At 42.9% G+C, this 25,772-nt stretch overlaps 1 protein-coding gene across 4 annotated transcripts in view; it reads right to left on the reverse strand.

Annotated features, from left to right (window-relative positions):
• Positions 1–4,864: 4,864 nt before the first annotated feature.
• LOC133577053 (protein diaphanous homolog 1) overlaps positions 4,865–25,772 on the reverse strand; it is a 104,636-nt gene continuing 83,728 nt past the window's right edge. For 2 of the 4 annotated variants that reach the window (XM_061930574.2, XM_061930572.2), the window contains 3 exons: positions 22,239–22,838; positions 12,425–12,539; positions 4,865–6,951 (listed from right to left, as the gene is read on the reverse strand). In XM_061930574.2, coding sequence (XP_061786558.2) covers positions 6,833–6,951; positions 12,425–12,539; positions 22,239–22,838 — 834 coding nt within the window. In that variant the 3' untranslated portion in view covers positions 4,865–6,832. The remainder of the gene's footprint in view (positions 6,952–12,424; positions 12,540–22,238; positions 22,839–25,772) is intronic. The other 2 variants (XM_061930573.2, XM_061930575.2) reach the window with 2 other exon arrangements.

Here is a 25,772-nt window from a genome sequence, read left to right on the forward strand (position 1 = left end):
GCGGCTTAATGAGATCAGACATATTAATAGAATTTAAATGAAGAATTAAACCAACATCATACCACACACAATTTGCCAAGCGTTTAGGAAATGCTTGATGATGGATTCTATCTAGATGCTAAGAGAATAATTACACACAAACACCAGATAATGAATGCTCTGTGCCTCTGAGCAGTTTAAGTGGCGCAAACCAGACCTAAGAGGTTGTCAGCATGATCTGCTCGTTAGGGAAAACTGTCCTAACCTATGGATAAGTCGACTAAATAGTCACATCAAACTATAAGGGATGTAACGATATCAAAACTTCGTATCAGTTATTTTGACCAAAATTATCACGATTGTCAATAATATTGTGTACTTTTTACACACAAATCCTGTCCTGGGCATGACTTTAAAGTGCATCCGGCAGTGGAGGCTCCTCTATGGGGTCTTGGGGCACTAGGAGGTTAACCCCTTTACTACTGTTACCCCAGGTGGCCCTTGGCAAAGGCCTAGCACCTGACTGACCCCTAGCCAGGGATACGGTGAAGACCTCAACGGCGGAGCAGGCGGAAGACGGTAGATTTAAGAACTATCACAACGGCGGAAGAAGGCTGCAGCAGAAAAGGGTTCACAGTCGTCTTGGACTCCATGCCACTGGACCCTGACCCGATTTCTGTAAAGGATCGTGTGGTGACTGTCTGTGCACCAGTCTCCCAACGTTAAACAAAATAACGCACAGACATCCTCCATAAAGGGATACACACCTACCAGGAGGATCGTCATACTCGTTCGAGTGACCGCCAATAATGCACACAAATCTTTTTAAAAAGTACTTTCTTGGCAGAGAAACATTAAATATGGTTCTGGCTTCAAAAGAGCTATATAGCTGGGTTGCATATGATGTCATTGTCAGGCTTGTCCCTGACAGTTTGACTGCGTTTTAATTTTTCCTCTGCGTTTGTCTTAGTTTTCTGTCAGCGCTTTTTATTTTGTCTTCTATTCCTGATTGTCTCCCTGAGTGCTGCTTCCCCTCAGCTGTGGCTGGTTGGCACCTGGCCACATCTGGTGTCAATCAGCCAGCTGCTATTTAAACCTGCCTTCCCCTCCAGTCAATGCTGGATCATTGTCATTACTACCTGTCTTAACACTTGTCGTTGTAGCTCTGTCTACTTTTGTTTCACTCTGCTCATGTCAGTTCCTTCGTGTCACAGTAAGTGTTTTTGTTTCTTGTCCAAAGTTAGCCTCTGTGCTATTTTAGTTCATAACCAAGTTTGTTCTCCGCCTTGTGCGCGCCTTTTGTTGTTACACTGTCGTTTGTTGTTTTGCCTTAGTGTTTAATTAAATCATGTTTTCTCGTACAATGCCTTCCGCCTTCTCTGCATCTTGGGGTTCGGCACCTACAAACTCTGACAGTCATATCGTTTTTTTTCTTCTTCGCGGCTTAATCCACACAATGGTCGAGCAGCTCGGGCGTAGCATTAAAACAAGTGAGGGTGAATGTAGAGTTTGAGCGAAATATGCCGTACCGCTGTCTCTTCTTGGGTGTTGGAGAGATAGGAAATAGCTTTCATAGAGACGCGAAAAAAGTAACAAGCACACGTGTGGAGTGACAACCATTTCCTCTTGAAGCTCATGGAGAGAATGCCAAGAGAGTGCAAAGCAGTAATCAGAGCAAAGTAGGGATGTCCGATAATATCGGACTGCCGATATTATCGGCCGATAAATGCTTTAAAATGTTATATCGGAAATTATCGGTATCAGTTTCAAAAAGTAAAATTTATGACTTTTCAAAACGCCGCTGTGTACACGGATGTAGGGAGAAGTACAGAGCGCCAATAAACCTTAAAGGCACTGCCTTTGCGTGCCGGCCCAGTCACATAATACCTACGGCTTTTCACACACACAAGTGAATGCAAGTCATACTTGGTCAACAGCCATACAGGTAACACTGAGGGTGGTCGTATAAACAAGTTTAACACTGTTACAAATATGCGCCACATTGTGAACCCACACCAAACAAGAATGGCAAACACATTTCGGGAGAACATCCGCACCATAACACAACAGAACAAATACCCAGAACCTCTTGCAGCACTAACTCTTCCGAGACGCTACAATTTATAAATTTCACACCCCCGGAGATGCAGCCATCAGGACAAGTTTCGTCATTTCTCACAAAATCGCCAGAAAAAGTACGGCGTTTTCTGACGGAGAGTTTATTAAGGAGTGCTTATTGGACTCTGTTGCGCTGATTAGGGTTGGGTATCGAGTATCGATTGGAACCGGGACTAACTTTCCGATTCTCCCAGAATCGTTCAAAAGTTTAAATTTCGATTCCTAGTTTCGATACCCAGTCCGCCGACCGGAAAAAAAGAATAAGTCCGCCGACCGGAAGAAGAAGCCGCTGAACACCAACAAAGAAGCGCCCACCGCCGGAAGTGTTAGCATAGCCGAGCCTATGTAGCCGAGCGAGTCAGTCAAGCATGGATAGCGGGCGTCGGCGGTCGAAAGTGTGGCTTTATTTTACTAAAAAAAAATGAAATATCGGCGAAATGTAACACGGGCGACAGGACTGTTTTGTGCTTAGGAGGGTGCACGTCGAACATGATGAAACACCTCAGAGTTCATGGAGTACAAATAAATGCTTGTCCCGTCTTCGACGCGCTGCGCCGACCGTCCTCCTCTGCCTCTTCCTCCGACGCCCAGCACCTCGGTGACTGCACTGCAGTCCGAATCCGGTAAGTAAAACAATATATATGCAATTAATAATGTGTTTTGCGCCAACGTTGAGGCAGCTAACAAATTAGCCCGCGTATTTTTTCATAGACAATTTACAACCTGCTAGCCAGGCTCCGCGATGTGCTCAGCGTACTCCGTTCACCGTAGCGGCAATGGGGAATATGTCGGTGCCACAGACGGAAGAGTGCCACAGAAAGGTCACTGCACACTTAGTCCCTTTTCAGAGGTGGAATCTCCAACATTTAGGTTAGTTAAGCAATAACGTTACAGCTAAGCTAATTGATACTGGGCTAAACAGTAACAGCAACATTACATGTTTGTTTATGTTTGCAGGAATATGGTGAAAACTCTCAACCCAAAATACATACCACCTTCCAGGGACTACCTGTCAAACACATTGATGGTACAAGAAGAATCGGAATCGAGAATCGCCAGGAATCGGAATCGAAACAAAGAATCAGAATCGGAATCGTTCGAATTCAAACGATACCCAACTCTAGCGCTGATATGCTTGAAGAAGAGGGGCGCATTTGAGAACGTGTCACTCTCCCGACGCACTGTAACGAGGCGGGTTGAGACCATCGCTGGAAACTTGGAGCTTCAGCTGAAGAACAGAACGGCCGACTTTGACTGTTTTTCTCTGGCTTTGGATGAGAGCTGCGATGTATGTAACACCGCCCAGCTGCTCATCTTCTTACGTGGGATAACTGCAGACTTTCAAATCACGGAGGAGCTGGCAGCCATGCAGTCAATTAAAGAGACAACCACAGGTAATGACTTGTTCACATAGGTAAATGCGTGTTTGGACATGTTAGGACTGAAATGGGACAAGCTGGCAGGTGTGACAACAGATGGTTGTCCAAATCTGACGGGGAAAAATGTTGGACTTTTAAAGAGGATGCAGGATAAAGTGACAGAAATTGACATTTTTGCATTGTATTATACATCAGGAAGTGTTGTGTAAGACAGTGTTAAAAATAAAACCATCAAAAGCAATCTGCTTTTGTATAACGTTAAGTTAGGTTACATGAAATTATTATTATTATTATTATTTAGGTGTACTGGAGAGGAGGCTACGCCGGATAGTCGAACCTCGGATTCAGGAGGAACAGTGTGGTTTTCGTCCTGGTCGTGCAACTGTGGACCAGCTCTATACTCTCGGCAGGGTCCTTGAGGGTGCATGGGAGTTTGCCCAACCAGTCTACATGTGCTTTGTGGACTTGGAGAAGGCATTCGACCGTGTCCCTCGGGAAGTCCTGTGGGGAGTGCTCAGAGAGTATGGGGTATCGGACTGTCTGATTGTGGCAGTCCGCTCCCTGTATGCTCAGTGCCAGAGCTTGGTCCGCATTGCCGGCAGTAAGACGGACACGTTTCCAGTGAGGGTTGGACTCCACCAAGGCTGCCCTTTGTCACCCATTCTGTTCATAACTTTTATGGACAGAATTTCTAGGCGCAGTCAGGGCGTTGAGGGGATCCGGTTTGGTGGCTGCAGGATTAGGTCTCTGCTTTTTGCAGATGATGTGGTCCTGATGGCTTCATCTGGCCAGGATCTTCAGCTCTCACTGGATCGGTTCGCAGCAGAGTGTGAAGCGACTGGCATGAGAATCAGCACCTCCAAGTCCGAGTCCATGGTTCTCGCCCGGAAAAGGGTGGAGTGCCATCTCCGGGTTGGGGAGGAGATCTTGCCCCAAGTGGAGGAGTTCAAGTACCTCGGAGTCTTGTTCACGAGTGAGGGAAGAGTGGATCGTGAGATCGACAGGCGGATCGGTGCGGCGTCTTCAGTAATGCGGACGCTGTATCGATCCGTTGTGGTGAAGAAGGAGCTGAGCCGGAAGGCAAAGCTCTCAATTTACCGGTCGATCTACGTTCCCATCCTCACCCATGGTCATGAGCTTTGGGTTATGATCGAAAGGACAAGATCACGGGTACAAGCGGCCGAAATGAGTTTCCTCCGCCGGGTGGTGGGGCTCTCCCTTAGAGATAGGGTGAGAAGCTCTGCCATCCGGAGGGAGCTCAAAGTAAAGCCGCTGCTCCTCCACATCGAGAGGAGCCAGATGAGGTGGTTCGGGCATCTGGTCAGGATGCCACCCGAACGCCTCCCTAGGGAGGTGTTTAGGGCACGTCCGACCGGTAGGAGGCCGCGGGGAAGACCCAGGACACGTTGGGAAGACTATGTCTCCCGGCTGGCCTGGGAACGCCTCGGGGTCCCACAGGAAGAGCTGGACGAAGTGGCTGGGGAGAGGGAAGTCTGGGCTTCCCTGCTTAGGCTGCTGCCCCCGTGACCCGACCTCGGATAAGCGGAAGAAGATGGATGGATGGATGGAAAATTTAATTGAAATATTCTCGGTGTGGCCCTCCAGCAGTGCTCAGGTTGCTCATGCGGCCCCCGATAAAAATTAATTACCCACCCCTGGTATACAGTATATGTCTTCTATTTTTCCAGCAGAGGACAACAAAACATTTCTTGCTAATTGAAGATGTGTTGAGCATTGAGTCAGGTGCACGTAAAGAGCAAATCAGGCACTCCATTTGTTCTTCAGACAAGAGATGTGACTCGCCACCATCTCATCGCTACCCTTCCACAAAGTGCAAAAATCATAAGTCATAACCCTGCACTGTGTTCCCCTGCAATGCATTTTCGTGTGGGCGTGTGCGCTGCTTGGCAGTTGATGGAAAGAACGAAGGGTCAGCAGGGGTGAGTGATGGCTCGGTGTAGTGTCTGCCTGACTTTGCCGTCTAATGAGGAAAGGGAGACAAGAGAGCAGGAGAAAGGGCACAACAAGGATAGGAGGAATGCAGCAGGCCTCCCAAAGGTGAGGGATAAGGAGAAAGATAGGGAGGCCCAGACGAATGCATGAGGCCTTGAGAGGTACGTTTAAGTACGAGTAGCATAGACAAGGGGTGAAGGGTCACTCCGCACATGCTGTATGTAAGAGCCCTCTGCTTATAAGATGCATGGATGCATTGCCACGGCCACACAAACATGTATTCAAATATTGAAGGTGAATCACATTTGCACTGAAAGCACACAGAAAACACTTCAATGAGGCTTCACACTTAAAAAGCAACAAGCAAAACCAAATACAATACCTTGTTTATGTCTCGTCTTCACCCTTTCTAAGTTATGTCTCGCTCTCTCCCCAGCACACAAATAAGGCATTATATGACATATATGCTGTATGCTTCCTTTATACAAAGCAAACTGAATGCAGTCTGAGCACTGACTGCTGTGTGTACAAACTGTACGTCCCTGATGAGGACGGACGGATGGATGGATGGTTATTTCCCATCAGAGATATTTACAGTTATTTGGTTCCAGCAAGGTCTCATCTGCACATAAAAGAAGACGTCCAAGATTTCCGACCCGGCGGATGCGGACTATCGATGCCGACCACGTACACTCGCACAGCCAATAATAAATTACATCCTCGCAGGCAGGCAAACGGACAGGTGTGAGCCTATGAAAAGGCCACAGTGCCTTTATAGTCAGCTCTCAGAAAAGGTTATTAGACATCATCTGGAATGGGCGGCTGTCTTGGCCTATAAAAAATGAAAGTGGCGGTATATGGGTCATGGGAATAGGAGGGGGAGAAGGGAGGTTGTCAAATTAAGGCGTGACGGGGGAGCGTTACAACTCGCCATGCAGGTGAGTATAGATGGGACAGCTGCCAACGCTGACATTTTAACTGACATCAACAGCCACAATCTGGCATTTGTGCAGGTGCTCATTTGTTTATTCATGACACGTTTGCGGGAGTGTGTGTCTGAATATGAAGGTCAGATGGAGACACACATACACACTGAGTTGGCCGTGTTGTCATTATGATATGAATATGGAGGAGTTGGAGCAGAAGGCTAGGTGACACTGGGACAAGGTGATGGGATTGGACAGGTGTGTTCGTGCGAGCGGAGAGCCCTGTGTCAGCACTTTGTGCCAGGACAGCAGGTGGCATGCGGAAGGGCATCGGCGACCTTCTCCTTATCGCTCCTTCCACCACCATTCCCCTTTTGTCCCCCAAAAGTGCAAATGTATCTGATCCAGCAGTCTGCACAAGTCATTGAGAGGATGATCCCATGTGTGGCTGACTCATACGTGGACTAATATGGGGGATCATATTTTGACATGGTGTCCAGGAGGAATGTAAATGTGTGGTGTGTCCTCTGAGCACAGGAGAAGGAGGGGGACAAATGAAATGAACCTCTGGTAGAGGCTATTCTTACCTTTAGTAGCTGATGGAAGCAGCGCAGGATGGAGATTTTAAAATGGGTACATGGATCAGAGAGAGAGGACAATGCAGTAGAATTGAAAAGCAGGGGGAGAAAGAAAACATTTCCTTAGATGACAGCACATTAATGATGACAGCAAGTACCGTATTTTTCGGACTATAGGGCGCACTTAAAATCCTTTCATTTTCTCAAAACTCGCCTTATGTAAGGAATAATTTTGGTTGTGCTTACCGACCTCGACCTATGACTCAAGTAAACAACACCAAAATGTTATATGTTCCATTGAAAATATAGAACATTACACACGGCGCTCAAAAATCTATCAAAAAGTTTTAGTAGGACTTTGGTAAGCTATGAAGCCACACTGCTTGATGTATTGTACTGTGCTTCAACATAGGAGTATTATTATGGTGTGTGTATAAGGCAGGGGTCGGCAACCCGCGGCTCTAGAGCCGCATGCAGCTCTTTAGCGCCGCCCTAGCGGCTCTCTGGAGCTTTTTCAAAAATGTATGAAAAATGGAAAAAGATGAGGGGAAAAAAAAATATTTTTTGTTTTAATAGTTTCTGTAGGAGGACAAACATGACACAAACCTCCCTAATTGTTATAAAGCACACTGTTTATAGTAAACATGCTTCACTGACTCAAGTATTTGGCGAGCGCCGTTTTGTACTACAAATTTTGGCGGTCCTTGAACTCACCGTAGTTTGTTTACATGTATAACTTTCGAGGACGTGTTTTATGCCACTTCTTTTTCTGTCTCATTTTGTCCACCAAACTTTTAACGTTGTGCATGAATGCACAAAGGTGAGTTTTGTTGATGTTATTGACTTGTGTGGAGTGCTAATCAGACATATTTGGTCACTGCAAGACTGCAAATAATCGATGCTAACATGCTATTTAGGCTAGCTATATGTACATATTGCATCATTATGCCTCATTTGTAGCTATATTTGAGGTCATTTAGTTTCCTTTAAGTCATCTCAATTCAATGTATATCTCATGACACACTATCTGTATGTAATATGGCTTTTAATTTGTTGCGGCTCCAGACAGATGTGTTTTTGTATTTTTGGTCCAATATGGCTCTTTCAACATTTTGGGTTGCCGACCCCTGGTATAAGGTAAGACATATCTGGCGTTTTGTTTCGCAATATTATGCAAAAGCAACTTTTCTCACCTTCTGGTACCTGCTGATCTGTATTTGGGATCTGCATAAGTCCTGAAAAATTGCACGCATACACCTTTGTAGTCCGTGCCGACACCGTAGTCGATAAGCTTCTTCTTTTTCTCTGTCTTCTTGTTATGTGACATTCATCCTCCGCTGTTGTCATTTCTAATATAAAGTAGTGTTAAGTTCTTACTTACAGTCGTGGTCAAAAGTTTACATACACTTGTAAAGGACATAATGTCATGGCTGTCTTGAGTTTCCAATAAATTCTACAACTCTTATTTTTGTGAGTGATTGGAGCACATACTTGTTGGTCACAAAAAACATTCATGAAGTTTGCTTCTTTTATGAATTTATTATGGGTCTACTGAAAATGTGGGTCAAAAGTATACATACAGCAATGTTAATATTTGCTTACATGTCCCTTGGCAAGTTTCACTGCAATAAGGCGCTTTTGGTAGCCATCCACAAGTTTCTGCTTGAATTTTTGACCACTTCTCTTGACAAAATTGGTGCAGTTAAGCTAAATGTGTTGGTTTTCTGACCTGGACTTGTTTCTTCAGCATTGTCCACATGTTTAAGTCAGGACTTTGGGAAGGCCATTCTAAAACCTTCATTCTAGCCTGATTTAACCATTCCTTCACCACTTTTGACGTGTGTTTGGGGTCATTGTCCTGTTGGAACACTCAACATCCGGGCTGATGAATTTAGGTTATCCAGAAGGTCTTATCTTTGTCCATGTGATGTCAGATGAAACACAAATTGAGCTGTTTGGCTACAATACCCAGTATTATGTTTGGAGGAGAAAAGGTGAGGCCTTTAATCCCAGGAACACCATACCTACCGTCAAGCATGGTGGTGGTAGTATTATGCTCTGGGCCTGTTTTGCTGCCAATGGAACTGGTGCTTTACAGAGAGTAAATGGGACAATGAAAAAGGAGGATTAATAATGGATTAGATGTTATATCGCGCTTTTCTATTGTTAAGATACTCAAAGCGCTCACAGAGAAGTGGGAACCCATCATTCATTCACACCTGGTGGTGGTAAGCTACATTTGTAGCCACAGCTGCCCTGGGGTAGACTGACGGAAGCGAGGCTGCCAGTTTGCGGCTAGGGCCCCTCCGACCACCACCTATCATTCATTCACCAGTGTGAGCGGCACCGGGGGCAAGGGTGAAGTGTCCTGCCCAAAGACACAACGGCAGCGGTTTGGATGTCAAGAGGCAGGGAGCGAACCTGCAACTATGGATGTCCCGATCCGATCCAAATATCTGATCGGCCGCCAATATTTGCAAAAAAATGCGTATCGGCAAGGCATGGGAAAATGCTGATCCAGATCCAGTTTTTAAAAAAAAACTCCGGTCCGTGTTTTCCAACGCACTGATTTAAATAATACATTCCACTTTTCTGCTGCTCCCTAATTTCCGTTCCGCATTTTCCAGCACACCTTCAACACATCCACAGGTCTGTGGATTCTCACGCAGTTGCTTTTAGCTGCGGACATTACACGACAGGCTCTTTCCTGTGTCTCCCTCTCACAGACAGCAAGCGCACCTTCTTACACACGTCACATACTGTCACGTCATACGTCACATACGTATACGCCCTTCCCGAGCAGAGAGGTAGCAGCATGGCTAACGTTAGCTGTGATGCTAGCGCAGCCGTGCGAGCAACGTTCCCTCTAAAGTGCGCACCTGTGCAATTGCGCACTGCTCAAGCGTCCTCTGCGCACGGCAAATCTATGCCACGCACAAAATCAAATAAAAAAATAAGCGCATAACAATTTTCGATACACGGACACGACAGAGAAAACAGTTTTCGTCATCATTGTTCAAATATTGTAACGTCTGTTGAGACGCTTATCTCCATTCGGTGCCACACGTCCACACCATCAAAATGCCGAGGCAAACATTTCCACATCAACACCGTATGAAAAAAATAGTTATTTTTTTTAGTTGTGATTTCCTTCTCTGCATGAAAGTTTAAAAGTAGCATATATTAATGCAGTATGAAGAATAATGTTTTAATGTAGACACATAGAATCATCATACTGCTGTGATTATATGCATCAAGTGTTCATTCAAGGCTAAGGCAAAATATCCACATATATATCGTGTATCGCAATATGGCCTTAAAATATCGCAATATTAAAAAAAGGCCATATCGCCCAGCCCTAGTTCAATGATGTCATTTCTGTTTGTCATGTATAATTTTGTCTATTTTGTGTTTATCCTTGAATAAACAGGTCAGTTTCTTGTTACCAACCATTATGTATTATTCAAACTCACCTAATTCAGCTGGCTAGTTGTTATCAAGAGTACTAAAACCCTTTTCAACATGATTCTGACAACTAAGTAGGCTAAATAACTTTAATACATGCTCGGATAGGCCAGTATCGGTCAGTATCGGTATCTGTCAGTATCGGTATCGGATCGGAAGTGCAAAAACAATATCGGTATCGGATCGGAAGTGCAAAAACCTGGATCGGGACATCCCTACCTGCAACCCTCAGGTTTCTGGCACGGCCGCTCTACCCACTACGCCATACCGCCCCTTACCTCCAAATTCTTCAGGACAACCTAAAATCATCAGCCTGGAGGTTGGGTCTTGGGCGCAGTTGGGTGTTCCAAACAGGACAATGACCCCAAACACACGTCAAAAGTGGTAAAGTGGTCAAAAATTCAAGCAGAAGCTTGTGGATGGCTACCAAAAAGCGCCGTATTGCAGTGAAACTTGCCAAGGGACAAATATTAACATTGCTGTATGTATACTTTTGACCCAGCACATTTGCTCACATTTTCAGTAGACCCATAATAAATTCATAAAAGAAGCAAACTTCACGAATGTTTTTTGTGACCAACAAGTATGTGCTCCAATCACTCTATCACAAAAAAATAAGAGTTGTAGAAATTATTGGGAACTCAAGACAGCCATGACAGTATGTTCTTTAAAAGTCTATGTAAACTTTTGACCGCGACTGTATATCTGTCAGTAAACTCGCCATGAAAGCGCTAAAACATACCGGTGTAGTGAGTTTACATTATTCACCCAAGGAACTTTAGTTATTAGAGAGTTACGGTCGTTGTTGCACTAGTGAGCCACGGATGAGGAGATGCTGCTCGGTTATTGATTGAAGTAAAGTCTGAATGTCATTAAAACAGTTAGTTCCATCTTTTGACACTTCTTCCATTCCCGTCCTTGCACGCTACACCGCTACAACAAAGATGACGAGGAGAAGACGCTGTCGAAGGTGAGCCACATAAATAAGACCGCCCACAAAACGGCGCATCCTGAAGCGACTGTCAGAAAGCGACTTGAAGATGATCTGTAAAACATCATCTATGCAACATTTTGACCAAAGAACCACCATTACATGTTATGTAGACCAGTGTTTTTCAACCACTGTGCCGCGGCACACTAGTGTACCGTGAGATATTGTTTGGTGTGCCGTGGTAGATAATGTAATTTCACCTAATTGGGTTAAAAATATTTTTTTGCAAACCAGTAATTATAGTCTGCAAATGATGTGTTGTTGTTGAGTGTCTGTGCTGTCTAGAGCTCGGCAGAGTAAACGTGTAATACGCTTCCATATCAGTAGGTGGCAGCGGGTAGCTAATTGCTTTGTAGATGTCGGGAACAACGACGGTGGCTTGCAGGTAAAAAGGTATCTAACGCTTAAACCAAAAATAAACAAAAGGCGAGTGCCGCTAAGAAAAAGCATTGAATCTTAGGGATGGCTATGCAAAACGAAGCTAAAACTGAACTGGCTGCAAAGTAAACAGTAACAGAATGCTGGACGACAGCAAAGACTTACAGCGTGTGGAGCAGCAGACGGCGTCCACAAAATACATGACATGACAATCAACACCAAAATAGGAGCGCAAGACAAGAACTAAAACACTACACACAGGAAATCACCAAAAAATTCCAAATAAGTCACAGCGTGATGTGACAGGTCATGACAGTACACCTACTTTGAGACAAGAGCTATAGTGATGCATGCTTGGTTATGGTTTGAACTCATATCCAACAATTGCGAGAATGACTTTTTACTGTCAATATTGGCCGCTGATTTTCATTTTTTTATGTTTTCTGCTGGTGGTGTGCCTCGGGATTTTTTCAATGAAAAAAATGTGCCTTGGCTCAGAAAAGGTTGAAAAACACTGATACATTTAGAAAAAAAATAAACAATATGACCCCTTTAATGCGCCTTTTGTATGAAAATAGACCTGACTCGACCCGCTCAATCGGCAGTGCGCCCTATGGTCCGGAAAATACGGTACATGTAAAGTAGCCTCACACTCACTCTTAGTCTGCGAGGAGAAGGCCAAGGTGAGTTTGGCAAAGAGCTCATTGTTCTCAAATTTGTCCTCTTCGGCCGAGGTCCAGAAACTGTTCTCCGAGAGGTCTTCTGGTCCAATCTAAAATAGAAAGTGACGCCAGTGAGACAGATAGAGCAGGAGGAGACAATAAAATAAGATTCATCCCTGTTACAGAAAGTCATCATCACCTCCAAAATAGTGTTTATGTATGCACCTGCCAATTTGTGCTAGGAACATTAGGGCTGTAATACAAAGAGGCAAGGGCATTGTAGTCGAGGGAGGGGAAGAGGGTAGAGAGGGAAGGAGGAGGGAGAGAGGAAACAAGCAGTCATTTTCTATAATCTGCACACCACAAAGAAGCTTGAGCTTCAAACCTTCACATGGAAGTCTAACAAAATAAAGAAGGTAGTACTTTTCTCCGCCCCCTCTCCCTTACTTGGGTTCTCCAAATACTGCCTTTATTTCTATTCTGGTCAGTTACATTTAAAGGGGAACATTATCACCAGACCTATGTAAGCGTCAATAAATACCTTGATGTTGCAGAAAAAAGACCATATATTTTTTAACCGATTTCCGAACTCTAAATGGGTGAATTTTGGGGAATTAAACGCCTTTCTAATATTCGCTCGCAGAGCATTGGGAAGCAATCCGCCATTTTCTCAAACACCGAGTCAAATCAGCTCTGTTATTTTCAGTTTTTTCGACTGTTTTCCGTACCTTGGAGACATCATGCCTCGTCGGTGTGTTGTCGGAGGGTGTAACAACACGAACAGGGACGGATTCAAGTTGCACCAGTGGCCCAAAGATGCGAAAGTGGCAAGAAATTGGACGTTTGTTCCGCACACTTTACCGACGAAAGCTATGCTACGACAGAGATGGCAAGAATGTGTGGATATCCTGCGACACTCAAAGCAGATGCATTTCCAACGATAAAGTCAAAGAAATCTGCCACCAGACCCCCAGTGAATCTGCCGGAGTGTGTGAGCAATTCAGGGACAAAGGACCTCGGTAGCACGGCAAGCAATGGCGGCAGTTTGTTCCCGCAGACGAGCGAGCTAAACCCCCTATGGACCCTAGCTTCCCTGGCCTGCTGACATCAACTCCAAAACTGGACAGATCAGCTTTCAGGAAAAGAGCGCGGATGAGGTATGTCTACAGAATATATTAATTGATGAAAATTGGGCTGTCTGCACTCTTAAAGTGCATGTTGTTGCCAAATGTATTTCATATGCTGTAAACCTAGTTCATAGTTGTTAGTTTCCTTTAATGCCAAACAAACACATACCAATCGTTGGTTAGAAGGCGATCGCCGAATTCGTCCTCGCTTTCTCCCGATTTCCGAACTCTAAATGGGTGAATTTTGGCGAATCAAACGCCTTTCTATTATTCGCTCTCGGAGCGATGACGTCACAACGGGAAGCAATCCGCCATTTTCTCACTTTAGTCGGTGTGTTGTCGGAGGGTGTAACAACACGAACAGGGACGGATTCAAGTTGCACCAGTGGCCCAAAGATGCGAAAGTGGCAAGAAATTGGACGAAATTTGTTCAAAATACGAGGCTGTGGGGAAAGCCGATGAAATGGTCAGTCGTTTGTTCCGCACACTTTACCGACGAAAGCTATGCTACGACAGAGATGGCAAGAATGTGTGGATATCCTGCGACACTCTTTAAGCAGATGCTGACATCAACTCCAAAACTGGACGGATCAGCTTTCAGGAAAAGAGAGCGGATGAGGGTATGTCTACAGAATATATTAATTGATGAAAACTTTATTCATTACTCGCGGTTTTACGTAAATTATTATACATAATCTGTGTTTACCAATAATTTAGCTTAAAAACATTTATTTTTTTCAATCATTCGGGTAGTCTTGTGTAATGCAGTATTTTGTGTCTATTTAGGTATGGTTAACCTGAGTGCTGAAATCGTGGAAAAATATATGTTCTTAGCGCGCCTGAAATGGGCTGTCTGCACTCTCAAAGTGCATGTTGTTGCCAAATGTATTTCGTATGCTGTAAACCTAGTTCATAGTTGTTAGTTTCCTTTAATGCCAAACAAACACATACCAATCGTTGGTTAGAAGGCGATCGCCGAATTCGTCCTCGCTTTCTCCCGTGTCGCTGGCAGTCGTGTCGTTTTCGTCGGTTTCGCTTGCATACGGTTCAAACCGATATGGCTCAATAGCTTCAGTTTCTTCTTCAATTTCGTTTTCGCTACCTGCCTCCACACTACAACCATCCGTTTCAATACATGCGTAATCTGTTGAATCGCTTAAGCCGCTGAAATCCGAGTCTGAATCCGAGCTAATGTCGCTATAGCTTGCTGTTCTATGCTCCATGTTTGTTTGTGTTGGCATCACTATGTGACGTCACAGGAAAATGGACGGGTGTATATAACGACTCAGTGGCCTAGTGGTTAGAGTTTCCGCCCTGAGATCGGTAGGTTGTGAGTTCAAACCCCAGCCGAGTCATACCAAAGACTATAAAAATGGGACCCATTACCTCCCTGCTTGACACTCAGCATCAAGGGTTGGAATTGGGGGTTAAATCACCAAAAATGATTCCCGGGCGCAGCCACCGCTGCTGCCCACTGCTCCCCTCGCCTCCCAGGGGGTGATCAAGGGTGATGGGTCAAATGCAGAGAATAATTTCGCCACACCTAGTGTGTGTGTGACAATCATTGGTACTTTAACTTTAACTTTAACTTTAAAATCAGGCACTTTGAAGCTTTTTTTAGGGATATTGCGTGATGGGTAAAATTTTGAAAAAGACTTTGAAAAATAAAATAAGCCACTGGGAACTGATTTTTAATGGTTTTAACCCTTCTGAAATTGTGATAATGTTCCCCTTTAACTTTGTGGTTTCTGTGTTCTCAGACAAAATAAGGAGTGAAAGCACCGGTAGTTAATTTACTAAGGGTGTAACGGTACGTGTATTTGTATTGAACCGTTTCGGTACGGGGGTTTCGGTTCGGAGGTGTACCGAATGAGTTTCCACACGGACATATTAAGTAGCGTACCGAACGTTGTGTAAACAATGCACACCGAGGCACAACACACGGCATGCTAGCAACGACCGGGCTATGACAACATGTAAAAGCCAGAGCTGGAAGACCCTCCTGCCTCGTTAAGATCTCCCGTTTGGGAACACTTCGGCTTCGCGGTGCGATAAAAGAATGGAGGACGAGAGGCGGACGAAGCGAAAGCGGTTTGCCGACATTGTTCAGCAGCATTAGAGTATGCTTCTGGCAACACGTCAAACATGCTAACCCATTTTGAAGCGGCACCACCCCCCTAGTGAACATCGCTTCGACGAAGAGAAAGACGAACAAACAGCTCCCCACCGCATTCAAGCAGCCTCTCCTCGGCGAGTCAGGCAGGGCTAAAGCAATAACAAACGTTTTTATAGCAGCCGATTTAAGACCATATTGCATTAAAAACTAGATTTTGACCCACTTCTATGGTGGAAGAACAATGAACCCATATATCCTCTTACTGCCAAGTTAGCCAGGCACTACCTCGCCATACCTGCTACCTCCGTGCCATTGTAACTGCAAGCAGGTCTGCTCTTTCTGCAGACAATGTGGATAAACGGATTTTTCTGGCAAAAAAACATGAAGATTGAGTGAAAGTCACCAGGGTTAAAGGCTAATCTGAAGCTGAGTTGACTTGAAACTGTTTAATGCTGCACTTTTTGTATGTAGAAGACAAGTTTTGTCATTTTATTTAATCTGAGCAACAACTTGAGGCAGTTTAATGTTGATTAACGTGGACCCCGACTTAAACAAGTTGAAAAACCTATTGGGGTGTTACCATTTAGTGGTCAATTGTACGGAATATGTACTGTACTGTGCAATCTACTGATAAAAGTCTCAATCAATCTATCAAAAAAAGGACTTTATATGTAGAAAGGTTTTGTTAAGAAAAACCTTATCTGAGCCGTATCTTATTTACCGTATTTTTCGGACTATAAGACGCAGTTTTTTTCATAGCTTGGCCGGGGGTGCGACTTATACTCAGGAGCGACTTATGTGTGAAATTATTAACACATTAGCGTAAAATATCAAATAATATTATTGATCTCATTCACGTAAGAGACTAGACGTATAAGATTTCATGGGATTTAGCGATTAGGAGTGACAGATTGTTTGGTAAACGTATAGCATGTTCTATATGTTATAGTTATTTGAATGACTCTTACCATAATATGTTACGTTAACATACCAGTTGGTTATTTATGCCTCATATAACGTACACTTATTCAGCCTGTTGTTCACTATTCTTTATTTATTTGAAATTGCCTTTCAAATGTCTATTCTTGGTGTTGGCTTTTATCAAATAAATTTCCCCAAAAATGCGACTTATACTCCAGTGCGACTTATATATGTTTTTTTCCTTCTTTATTATGCATTTTCGGCCGGTGCGACTTATACTCCGAAAAATATGGTACAATGGTTTTGTAAAAGGCCTACTGAAACCCACTACTACCGACCATGCAGTCTGATAGTTTATATATCAATGATGAAATCTTAACATTGCAACACATGCCAATACGGCCGGGTTAGCTTACTAAAGTGCAATTTTAAATTTTGCGCGAAATATCCTGCTGAAAGGGTCTCGGTATGACGACGTCAGCGCGTGACGTCACGGATTGTGGAGGACATTTTGGGACAGCATGGTGGCCAGCTATTAAGTCGTCTGTTTTCATCGCAAGTATTCTGGACATCTGTGTTGGTGAATCTTTTGCAATTTGTTCAATGAACAATGGAGACAGCAAAGAAGAAAGCTGTAGGTGGGAAGCGATGTATTGCGGCCGACTGCAGCAACACAAACACAGCCGGTGTTTCATTGTTTACATTCCCGGAAGAAGACAGTCAAGCTTTACCATTGGCCTGTGGAGAACTGGGACAACAGAGACTCTTACCAGGAGGACTTTGAGTTGGATGCGCAGACGCGGTACCGTGAGTACGCATGCAGCTGCGGCTTCCAAACATTTGATGGCTTGCCCGTACGTGCGTGCCGCTATGCGCATGTCACGTACGTAACTTTGGGGACTTTGGGGAAATATATGTGCTGTATGAACTTTGGGGAGGTGAACGGTACTTTGGGCTGTGGGATTGAGTGTGTTGTGCAGGTGTTTGAGTTGTATTGGCGGGTTATATGGACGGGAGGGAGGTTTGTTAAGCGGGATTAATTTGTGGCATATTAAATATAAGCCTGGTTGTGTTGTGGCTAATAGAGTATATATATATATGTCTTGTGTTTATTTACTGTTTTAGTCATTCCCAGCTGAATATCAGGTCCCACCCACCTCTCACAGCATCTGAATCGCTCCCACTGCCCTCTAGTCCTTCACTCTCCCTTTCCTCATCCACAAATCTTTCATCCTCGCTCAAATTAATGGGGAAATCGTCACTTTCTCGGTCCGAATCGCTCTCGCTGCTGGTGGCCATGATTGTAAACAATGTGCAGATGTGAGGAGCTCCACAACCTGTGACGTCACGCGCATATCGTCTGCTACTTCCGGTACAGGCAAGGCTTTTTTTTATCAGCGACCAAAAGTTGCGAACTTTATCGTCGATGTTCTCTACTAAATCCTTTCAGCAAAAATATGGCAATATCACGAAATCACGTTTAAATAAGAAAATCGCATTTCAGTAGGCCTTTAAGAAACCATTCTGAGCCTTATCTTATTTAGTTTTTATTTGATATATGTTGACCACATTAACCCTGGCAATGGACCCTGTGTGTATATGTATGTTATTGTTATGCTTAGCATTCATGACTGCCTGCTGTTGCACTCATCAGCCTAGTGGTGGCTCACATCCATCACACATAGAGCTATTTCTATTTTTGGGCAGAATTATTATCGTGTTTCCAATGTTAAAAGGATAGAGACATTATTTACAAATTTGGTAAATAAATAACCATAAAAATGTATAGTTTGTTGTTTTCTCACTGTACCGAAAATGAACCGAACCGTGACCTCTAAACCGAGGTACGTACCGAACCAACATTTTTGTGGACCGTTACACCCTTAAAATGTACAGATATCAGGCGTTTCATAACGAACCAAGCCCAAGGTAGGTGTGTAGTATGGAAAAGAGAGTGATTGTGGATGGGAGTGATACAAGTATGAGCTAAAGCAGGGGTGCTCAATACGTTGATCGCGATCTACCGGTCGATCTCGGAGGGTGTGTCAGTAGATCACCAGCCAGGCATTAAAAAAATAGCCCTAAAAATGAGCGATCATAAATCTTCACTATGACGTCACTTTCGTCACTTGATTGACATTCACGGCACCCGAGGGTCTTCTGAGATGACGCTGGCTGCTGCCAGCTCATTAAAATTACCGACTGGAAGGCGAGAAACACTTTATTTCAACAGACTCTGGCGCCGTACCTGTCGTCAAAACTCCAAAGATCGACTGCACAGTTGCACAATAAAAGCTCTGCTTCATCCTGCCTGCGCTACCAAAATAAGAGTCTCAGAAAGCTGGCGTGCACAAGCTAGCAAGCTACGGAGTTTGCCGACAATGTATTTCTTGTATAGTGTATACAAAGGAGTACGGAAGCTGGACAAATAAGATGCCAAAAACCAACCACTTTCATGTGGTATTGGACAGAAAGGAGGACTTTTTTTCTCCTCCATTCGAAAATGCGGACGTTATCATCACCACTGTCTGATTCCAATCAATGCAAGTCATCAGAATCAGGTAATACACCAACTTATATTCTTGTCTTCATGAAAGAAACGAATCTATATGTGTTAAACATGCTTGTATTATCTTTAACCACCTTTAACTTGTTAACAATATTAACTATATGTGTTAAACATGCTTGTTTTATCTTTAACCACCTTTAAGTTGTTAACAATATTAACTATTTGTGTTAAACATGCTTGTATTATTTTTAACCACCTTTAACTTGTTAACAATATTAACTATATGTGTTAAACATGCTTGCATTATCTTTAAACACCTTTAACTTGTTAACAATATTAACTATATGTATTAAACATACTTGTATTATCATTAAACACCTTTAATGTATTAACAATATTAACTATGTGTTAAACATGCTTGCATTATCATTAAACACCTTTAACTTGTTAACAAAAACATATATTTCATAAATAAGTAAATATAAATTATATATATGAATGAGGTAGATCCCCACGACTTGATCAATTGAAAAGTAGCTCGCCTGCAGAAAAAGTGTGAGCACCCCTGAGCTAAAGGATCTGGCCAAAAAAAGAAAGAAGCACACAAAAAGGAGGTTGAGATTAATTTAAGTGGGGGGTAAAAAAATAATTTAAAATACAAAATAATCCGGTCCTTTCTGGCTGCGATTTAATTATCTTTCAGTTGTTGCAAGAAGAAGGCTTATTAAAACGCAATTTCTGTGACATCCTCGTCAAATATTCGCCGGAGCGAGCGAGCAAGAAACGGGGAGAGCGAGAGAGCTCAACAATGATGAAGTCTGCTGGAGCCATTAAACAGTAGCTGGAGGCTAAAAGGAAGACAGAGGGCCATTTTGATGTTTTAACCATCACAGATGAGAGGGAGGAGCAGCGCATGAAGGATAGTCATAAGATACAAATATGCAAGGCAAGTCGCTCCTCAGCCTCGCTGTGAAAGCTCTGACTCACTGCTGTATCGACACACTAAAAGCCCTAATGCCAAACTTAACGACAGGATATATCAATAAGCATATAAAAATTAAATTACTGTATACTTTTACCTCAAAAGTTGAACAACAATTTGTAGCTTAACCGACGTTTGGATGTGTCTCAAATGTGGAACACATCTTGCGGTTCAAACCATCGCCATGTATGACATCGCAATGGCAAAGAAGTGTGTTTATAACCGTGGAACTGGAAATGGTTAATGTGTGCAAACATTAGCAATAAAAGTACTTAAATGTCAACAACATACACACCTTTATATAACCAAACAGATGCTAACCTAGCATGTAGCTAAAAGCATAATGGCCCATGACCAGCTCAGCCAATAAAGGACCCATTTTTAAATAAGCCAAAAAGTGTACGTTCCTATTAACTGTTGTAAGGTCAACACAGCTCAAGATGTGCCTGCAGACCATGCATGGTTCTAATTAGGGATGTCCAATAATATCGGACTGAATACTTGGTCAACAGCCATACAGGTCACACTGAGGGTGGTCGTATAAACAACTTTAACAATGTTACAAATATGTGCCACACTGTGAACCCACACCAAACAAGAATGACAAACACATTTCGGGAGAACATCCGCACCGTAACACAACATAAACACAACAGAACAAATACCCAGAACCTCTTGCAGCACTAACTCTTCCGGGACGCTACAATATACACCCCCCACTCCGCCCACCTCAATTTCCTCATGCTCTCTCAGGGAGAGCATGTCCCAAATTCCAAGTTAAAAAAAAATAATGCACTTTGTGACTTCAATAATAAATATGGCAGTGCCATGTTGGCATTTTTTTTCCATAACTTGAGTTGATTTATTTTGGAAAACCTTGTTACATTGTTTAATGCATCCAGCGGGGCATCACAACAAAATTAGGCATAATAATGTGTTAATTCCACAACTGTATATATCGGTATAGGTTGATATCGGAATCGGTAATTAAGAGTTGGACAATATCGGAATATCGGATATCGGCAAAAAAGCTATTATCGGACATCTCTAGTTCTAATATTTGCAGCAAAGCCTAAATAAATTGCCACTTGGTAACATTTTTGCTCTGTATCATCAAAGGGTGAGTCATTTGACTTTATTTCCGCTTTATTTTGTTTAAGTGAAGTGAAGTGAATTATATTTATATAGCGCTTTTCTCTAGTGACTCAAAAAGCGCTTTTACATAGTGAAACCCATAATCCAAGTTACATTCAAACCAGTGTGGGCGGCACTGGGAGCAGGTGGGTAAGGTGTCTTTCCCGAGGACACAACGGCAGCGGCTAGGATGGCGGAAGCGGGGATCGAACCTGGAACCCTCAAGTTGCTGGCACGGCCACTCGACCAACCGAGCTATACCACATTTTAATTTTGCAGTGGTCAACATCTTTATCTGTCAGTTAAAAATGGTAAGCCGGAAATTAATTAATTCACTTTTTATAATTTTATAAATTGAACAAGTCAACTCTGACCCTAAACATATGGAGGTTTTACTGTAATTTATTCTCATTTTCAATAGAATGAACTGTAATTTATTTATTTTTTTCTCTTTTTAAAAGGGGATTACTCCCTACAAGTGTATATGTATGTATGTATGTATATATGTGTATTTATATATTTATATATATATATATATATATATATATATATATATATATATATATATATATATATATGTATGTATGGGTATATATATATATATATATATATATATATATATATATATATATATATATATATATAGGTATCTGTTTATATTTTATTTTATATCTGATTACTATTATTATTTATATATTTACTTCTTTTTTTATTATTATTTTTTATGTATTTCTTCTTTTTTTTCCCTCTTTCTTTGTTTATTTAATTGATGTATTTGTAGATATTACTTTGTTTTTTTGTTGTTTCTTTCTTTTTTTGGCGGGGGGGTGAGTGGTATGGGTGGGATATAAACAAAAATATTTTGACATTTAGGGCAGACAATAGATATATGATTGATGTGAATATGATGTAATGGATAGGAATGTCTGATGCTGGATGTCAATAAAAATAAAAAAAATAAAAAAAATAAACTGTAAGTACTAAACTTGTGGGCGTTCTGTTATGAAACGTATATATAACCTTGCTCCAGTTGGCTCTTTTCAGCTGCACCTCCGGCTTGTATTCTTTCTTAGGATGAAGGCCAAAAGGCAATGGAGGTGGTACAGGGGCACCCCAGCCCCCCATGCCAAACGGTGGAGGTGGAGGCATACCAGGGCCTGGGGGTGGAGGAGGCATACCAGGACCACCAGGTGGCGGTGGCGGCGGAGGAGGTCCCATCCCCGGTAAGGGTGGTGGAGGTGGTGGTCCTGCCATGCCTGGCAGAGGTGGGGGTGGTGGAGGTCCCGGCATGCCTGGTAAAGGTGGGGGTGGTGGAGGTCCCGGCATGCCTGGTAAGGGTGGGGGTGGTGGCGGACCCGGCATGCCTGGTAAGGGAGGCGGTGGTGGTGGCATGCCAAATTGACCCGGCAGAGGAGGTGGTGGTGGTGGTGGTGGTGGTGGTGGTGCATGTGGCATGATTGCATGGCCTGGTAGGGGGGGTGGTGGGGGTGGAATACCCCCAGTCTGGCCGGGGAGGGGAGGGGCTGGTGGTGGAGGTGGCAAACCAGGTGTTGGCACGGGAACGGTTACTGTGACAACTTTAGTCTTGGCCTCTTCCAGATCTTTGGACAGCTTGTCAATCTGAGGGACAAGAAAGATGTGACATAATGAACATTATTGGACTGTTTAATAATCCATTGTCTGCTTTATATTCCATTAAATCACATTACTTCTTGGCAAACTGGGCTATGTCCAAGTGATAGGCGTGCCAAGAAAGTGATTAGATTAGGCGGGACAAAGGAAGGAGACAGAGTGACATAGAGAGGGATTAAAGTCTGGGCAGGACTGAGTGTTGGGAGAGATGAGAGGCGAATGGAGGACAAGGCACAGTAAAACATAGCCAGGGATTAATTCCTCAAAGGAACTCAAATGGAAAAAGTTTGAAACGAATGAAGGGAGAAAACGAGGTACAAACAAGTTGTTATTCTAAAAATGATAACGTAGGTAACCAATTTGTCTTTCCTTATGTTCTATTTTACTAATTAAACAATGTTGCATTCTGAAAGTTGTACAGTATATACTGTACATTTGGAGCAAGATTACACAGATGTATAGATCATTACAACTAATGCTCACCTTATAATTTTTTATTTTTTATTTAACCAGGAAAAAATCCCATTGAGATTAAAAACCTCTATTTCAAGGGAGTCCTGGCCAAAAGGCAGCAAAGTTACACATAAAATGACACTCATTACACATTACAATGACAAGATGGACATCAAGGAAAGCAGTTACAGATAACTGAGGCTCCTTCAAATACTCTCAATTTTGATTTTTAAAAAGCTTAAGGATAAAAATTCAGTCAGCTTCCAGTCTCTTTGTAACATGTTCCAAGCACAAGGAGCTGCATAGACAAAAGCCTTTTTCCCCAGCTCAGTGCGAGCAAAAGGGACAGAGAGCAACAGCTGATCGTTGGATCTCAGTGCATAAGAGTTTGTACTTCTCTGTGAAATCAATGCACAAATGTATTCGGGCAATAGTCCCAGAAGAGCCGTGTAAATACAAACCCCAAAACCAGTGAAGTTGTCACTTTGTGTAAATGGTAAATAAAAACAGAATACAATGATTTGCAAATCCTTTTCAACTTATATTCAATTGAATAGACTGCAAAGACAAGATATTTAACGTTCTAACTGAGAAACACATTTATTTTTGCAAATAATCATTGTCAAAGGGGCATTTTTACCACTGTGTTACATGGCCTTTCCTTTTAACAACACTCAGTAAACATTTGGTTACTGAGGAGACACATTTTTGAAGCTTCTCAGGTGGAATTCTTTCCCATTCTTGCTTGATGTACAGCTTAAGTTGTTCAACAGTCCGAGGTCTCCGTTGTGGTATTTTAGGCTTCATAATGTGCCACACATTTTCAATGGGAGACAGGTCTGGACTACAGTCAGGCCGGTCTAGTACCCGCACTCTTTTACTACAAAGCCACGCTGTTGTAACACATGGCTTGGCATTCTCTTGCTGAAATAAGCAGGGGCGTCCATGATAACGTTGCTTGGATGGCTACATATGTTGCTCCAAAACCTGTATGGACCTTTCAGAAATAATGGTGCCTTCACAGATGTGTAAGTTATCCATGTCTTGGGCACTAATAACACCCATACTATCACAGGCATCAAATTCCAAATGAGCTAATATTTGCAAAAAAAAAAGTTTTCCAGTTAGAACGTTAAATATCTTGTCTTTGCAGTTTATTTATTTGAATATGGACTGGACTCTCACAATATTATGTCAGACCCACTCGACATCCATTGCATTCGGTCTCCCCTAGAGGGGGGGGGGGGGGGGGGGTTTACCCACATATGCGGTCCTCTCCAAGGTTTCTCATAGTCATTCACATCGACGTCCCACTGGGGTGAGTTTTTCCTTGCCCTTATGTGGGCTTTGTACCGAGGATGTCGTTGTGGCTTGTGCAGCCCTTTGAGACACTTGTGATTTAGGGCTATATAAATAAACATTGATTGATTGATTATAGGCTGAAAAGGATTTGCAAATCGTTGCATTCTGTTTTTATTTACCATTTACACAACGTGCCAACTTCACTGGTTTTGGGGTTTGTAAAAGAGTGCCAATGACACTGTCTCCGAATGGACAGAGAAGGCCATCCCACCCGAGAGTACAAGTCACAAAGGTGTGTCATGGCTCTACAGTTTGTGATCAACCCCAAAGAAGCATGGTAAACACAGTCCACCATCTGAAGACAGGATTGAGTAGCATTCATATAAAGATCACTATCATATAAAAAAAATATATACAAGGTTTTTTTTTCAGCATAATTGTGGTGCTGAGGGTTAAAGCAATGTATGCATGTTTAGCCGCTGCCTGACCAGGGCTCAGAAAATCTGCAGAGACTCCTCCCACCCCCACCAAGGACTGTTTTCACTGCTGGACTCTAGAAAGAGGTTCCGCAGCCTCCGTAGCAGAACCTCCAGGTTCTGTAACAGCTTCTTCCCTCAGGCCGTAAGACTCTTGAATGCACTAAAATAAACCCCTCAATTCCCCCCAAAAATGGATTAACTCGCTGGAATATAAAGACAATATAACATACATCCATAAACCTGGATGCATATGCAAAAGTGAAATACATTTATCTGTACAGTAATCTATTTATTTTTTTGTCCTGTCCAGCTTCTCAGGCAAATCATATAGTTGATGTAGATGCCCATATCAGCTGTTCAGATTTACTTTACAAAAGAGAAGTGTAGGATACTTCTCTTGTTGCCTTATTTGTATTTGACTTTATTAAATGTATTTATATTATCATTTGGTGCCGCCGGGCCGGAGCAGGAGGGGATAGAAAGAGAAAAAAAGGAAGACAGAGGGGGAAATTGTGGGGACAAGAGGGGGATTAGACAGAGAGACAAAAACAACAACAATAGAGCAACATCAGCAAATAGGATATGTACATATATGATGGTAAAAGTGACAGCAAAGAAGCAGTTAGTGAAATAAATAATACAGAAATGACAATGAGCATTATTACACTACATAATGGAGCAATACAAA

The sequence above is a fragment of the Nerophis lumbriciformis genome, linkage group LG36 (assembly GCF_033978685.3).
Source record: "Nerophis lumbriciformis linkage group LG36, RoL_Nlum_v2.1, whole genome shotgun sequence".
Lineage (NCBI taxonomy): Eukaryota > Metazoa > Chordata > Actinopteri > Syngnathiformes > Syngnathidae > Nerophis > Nerophis lumbriciformis.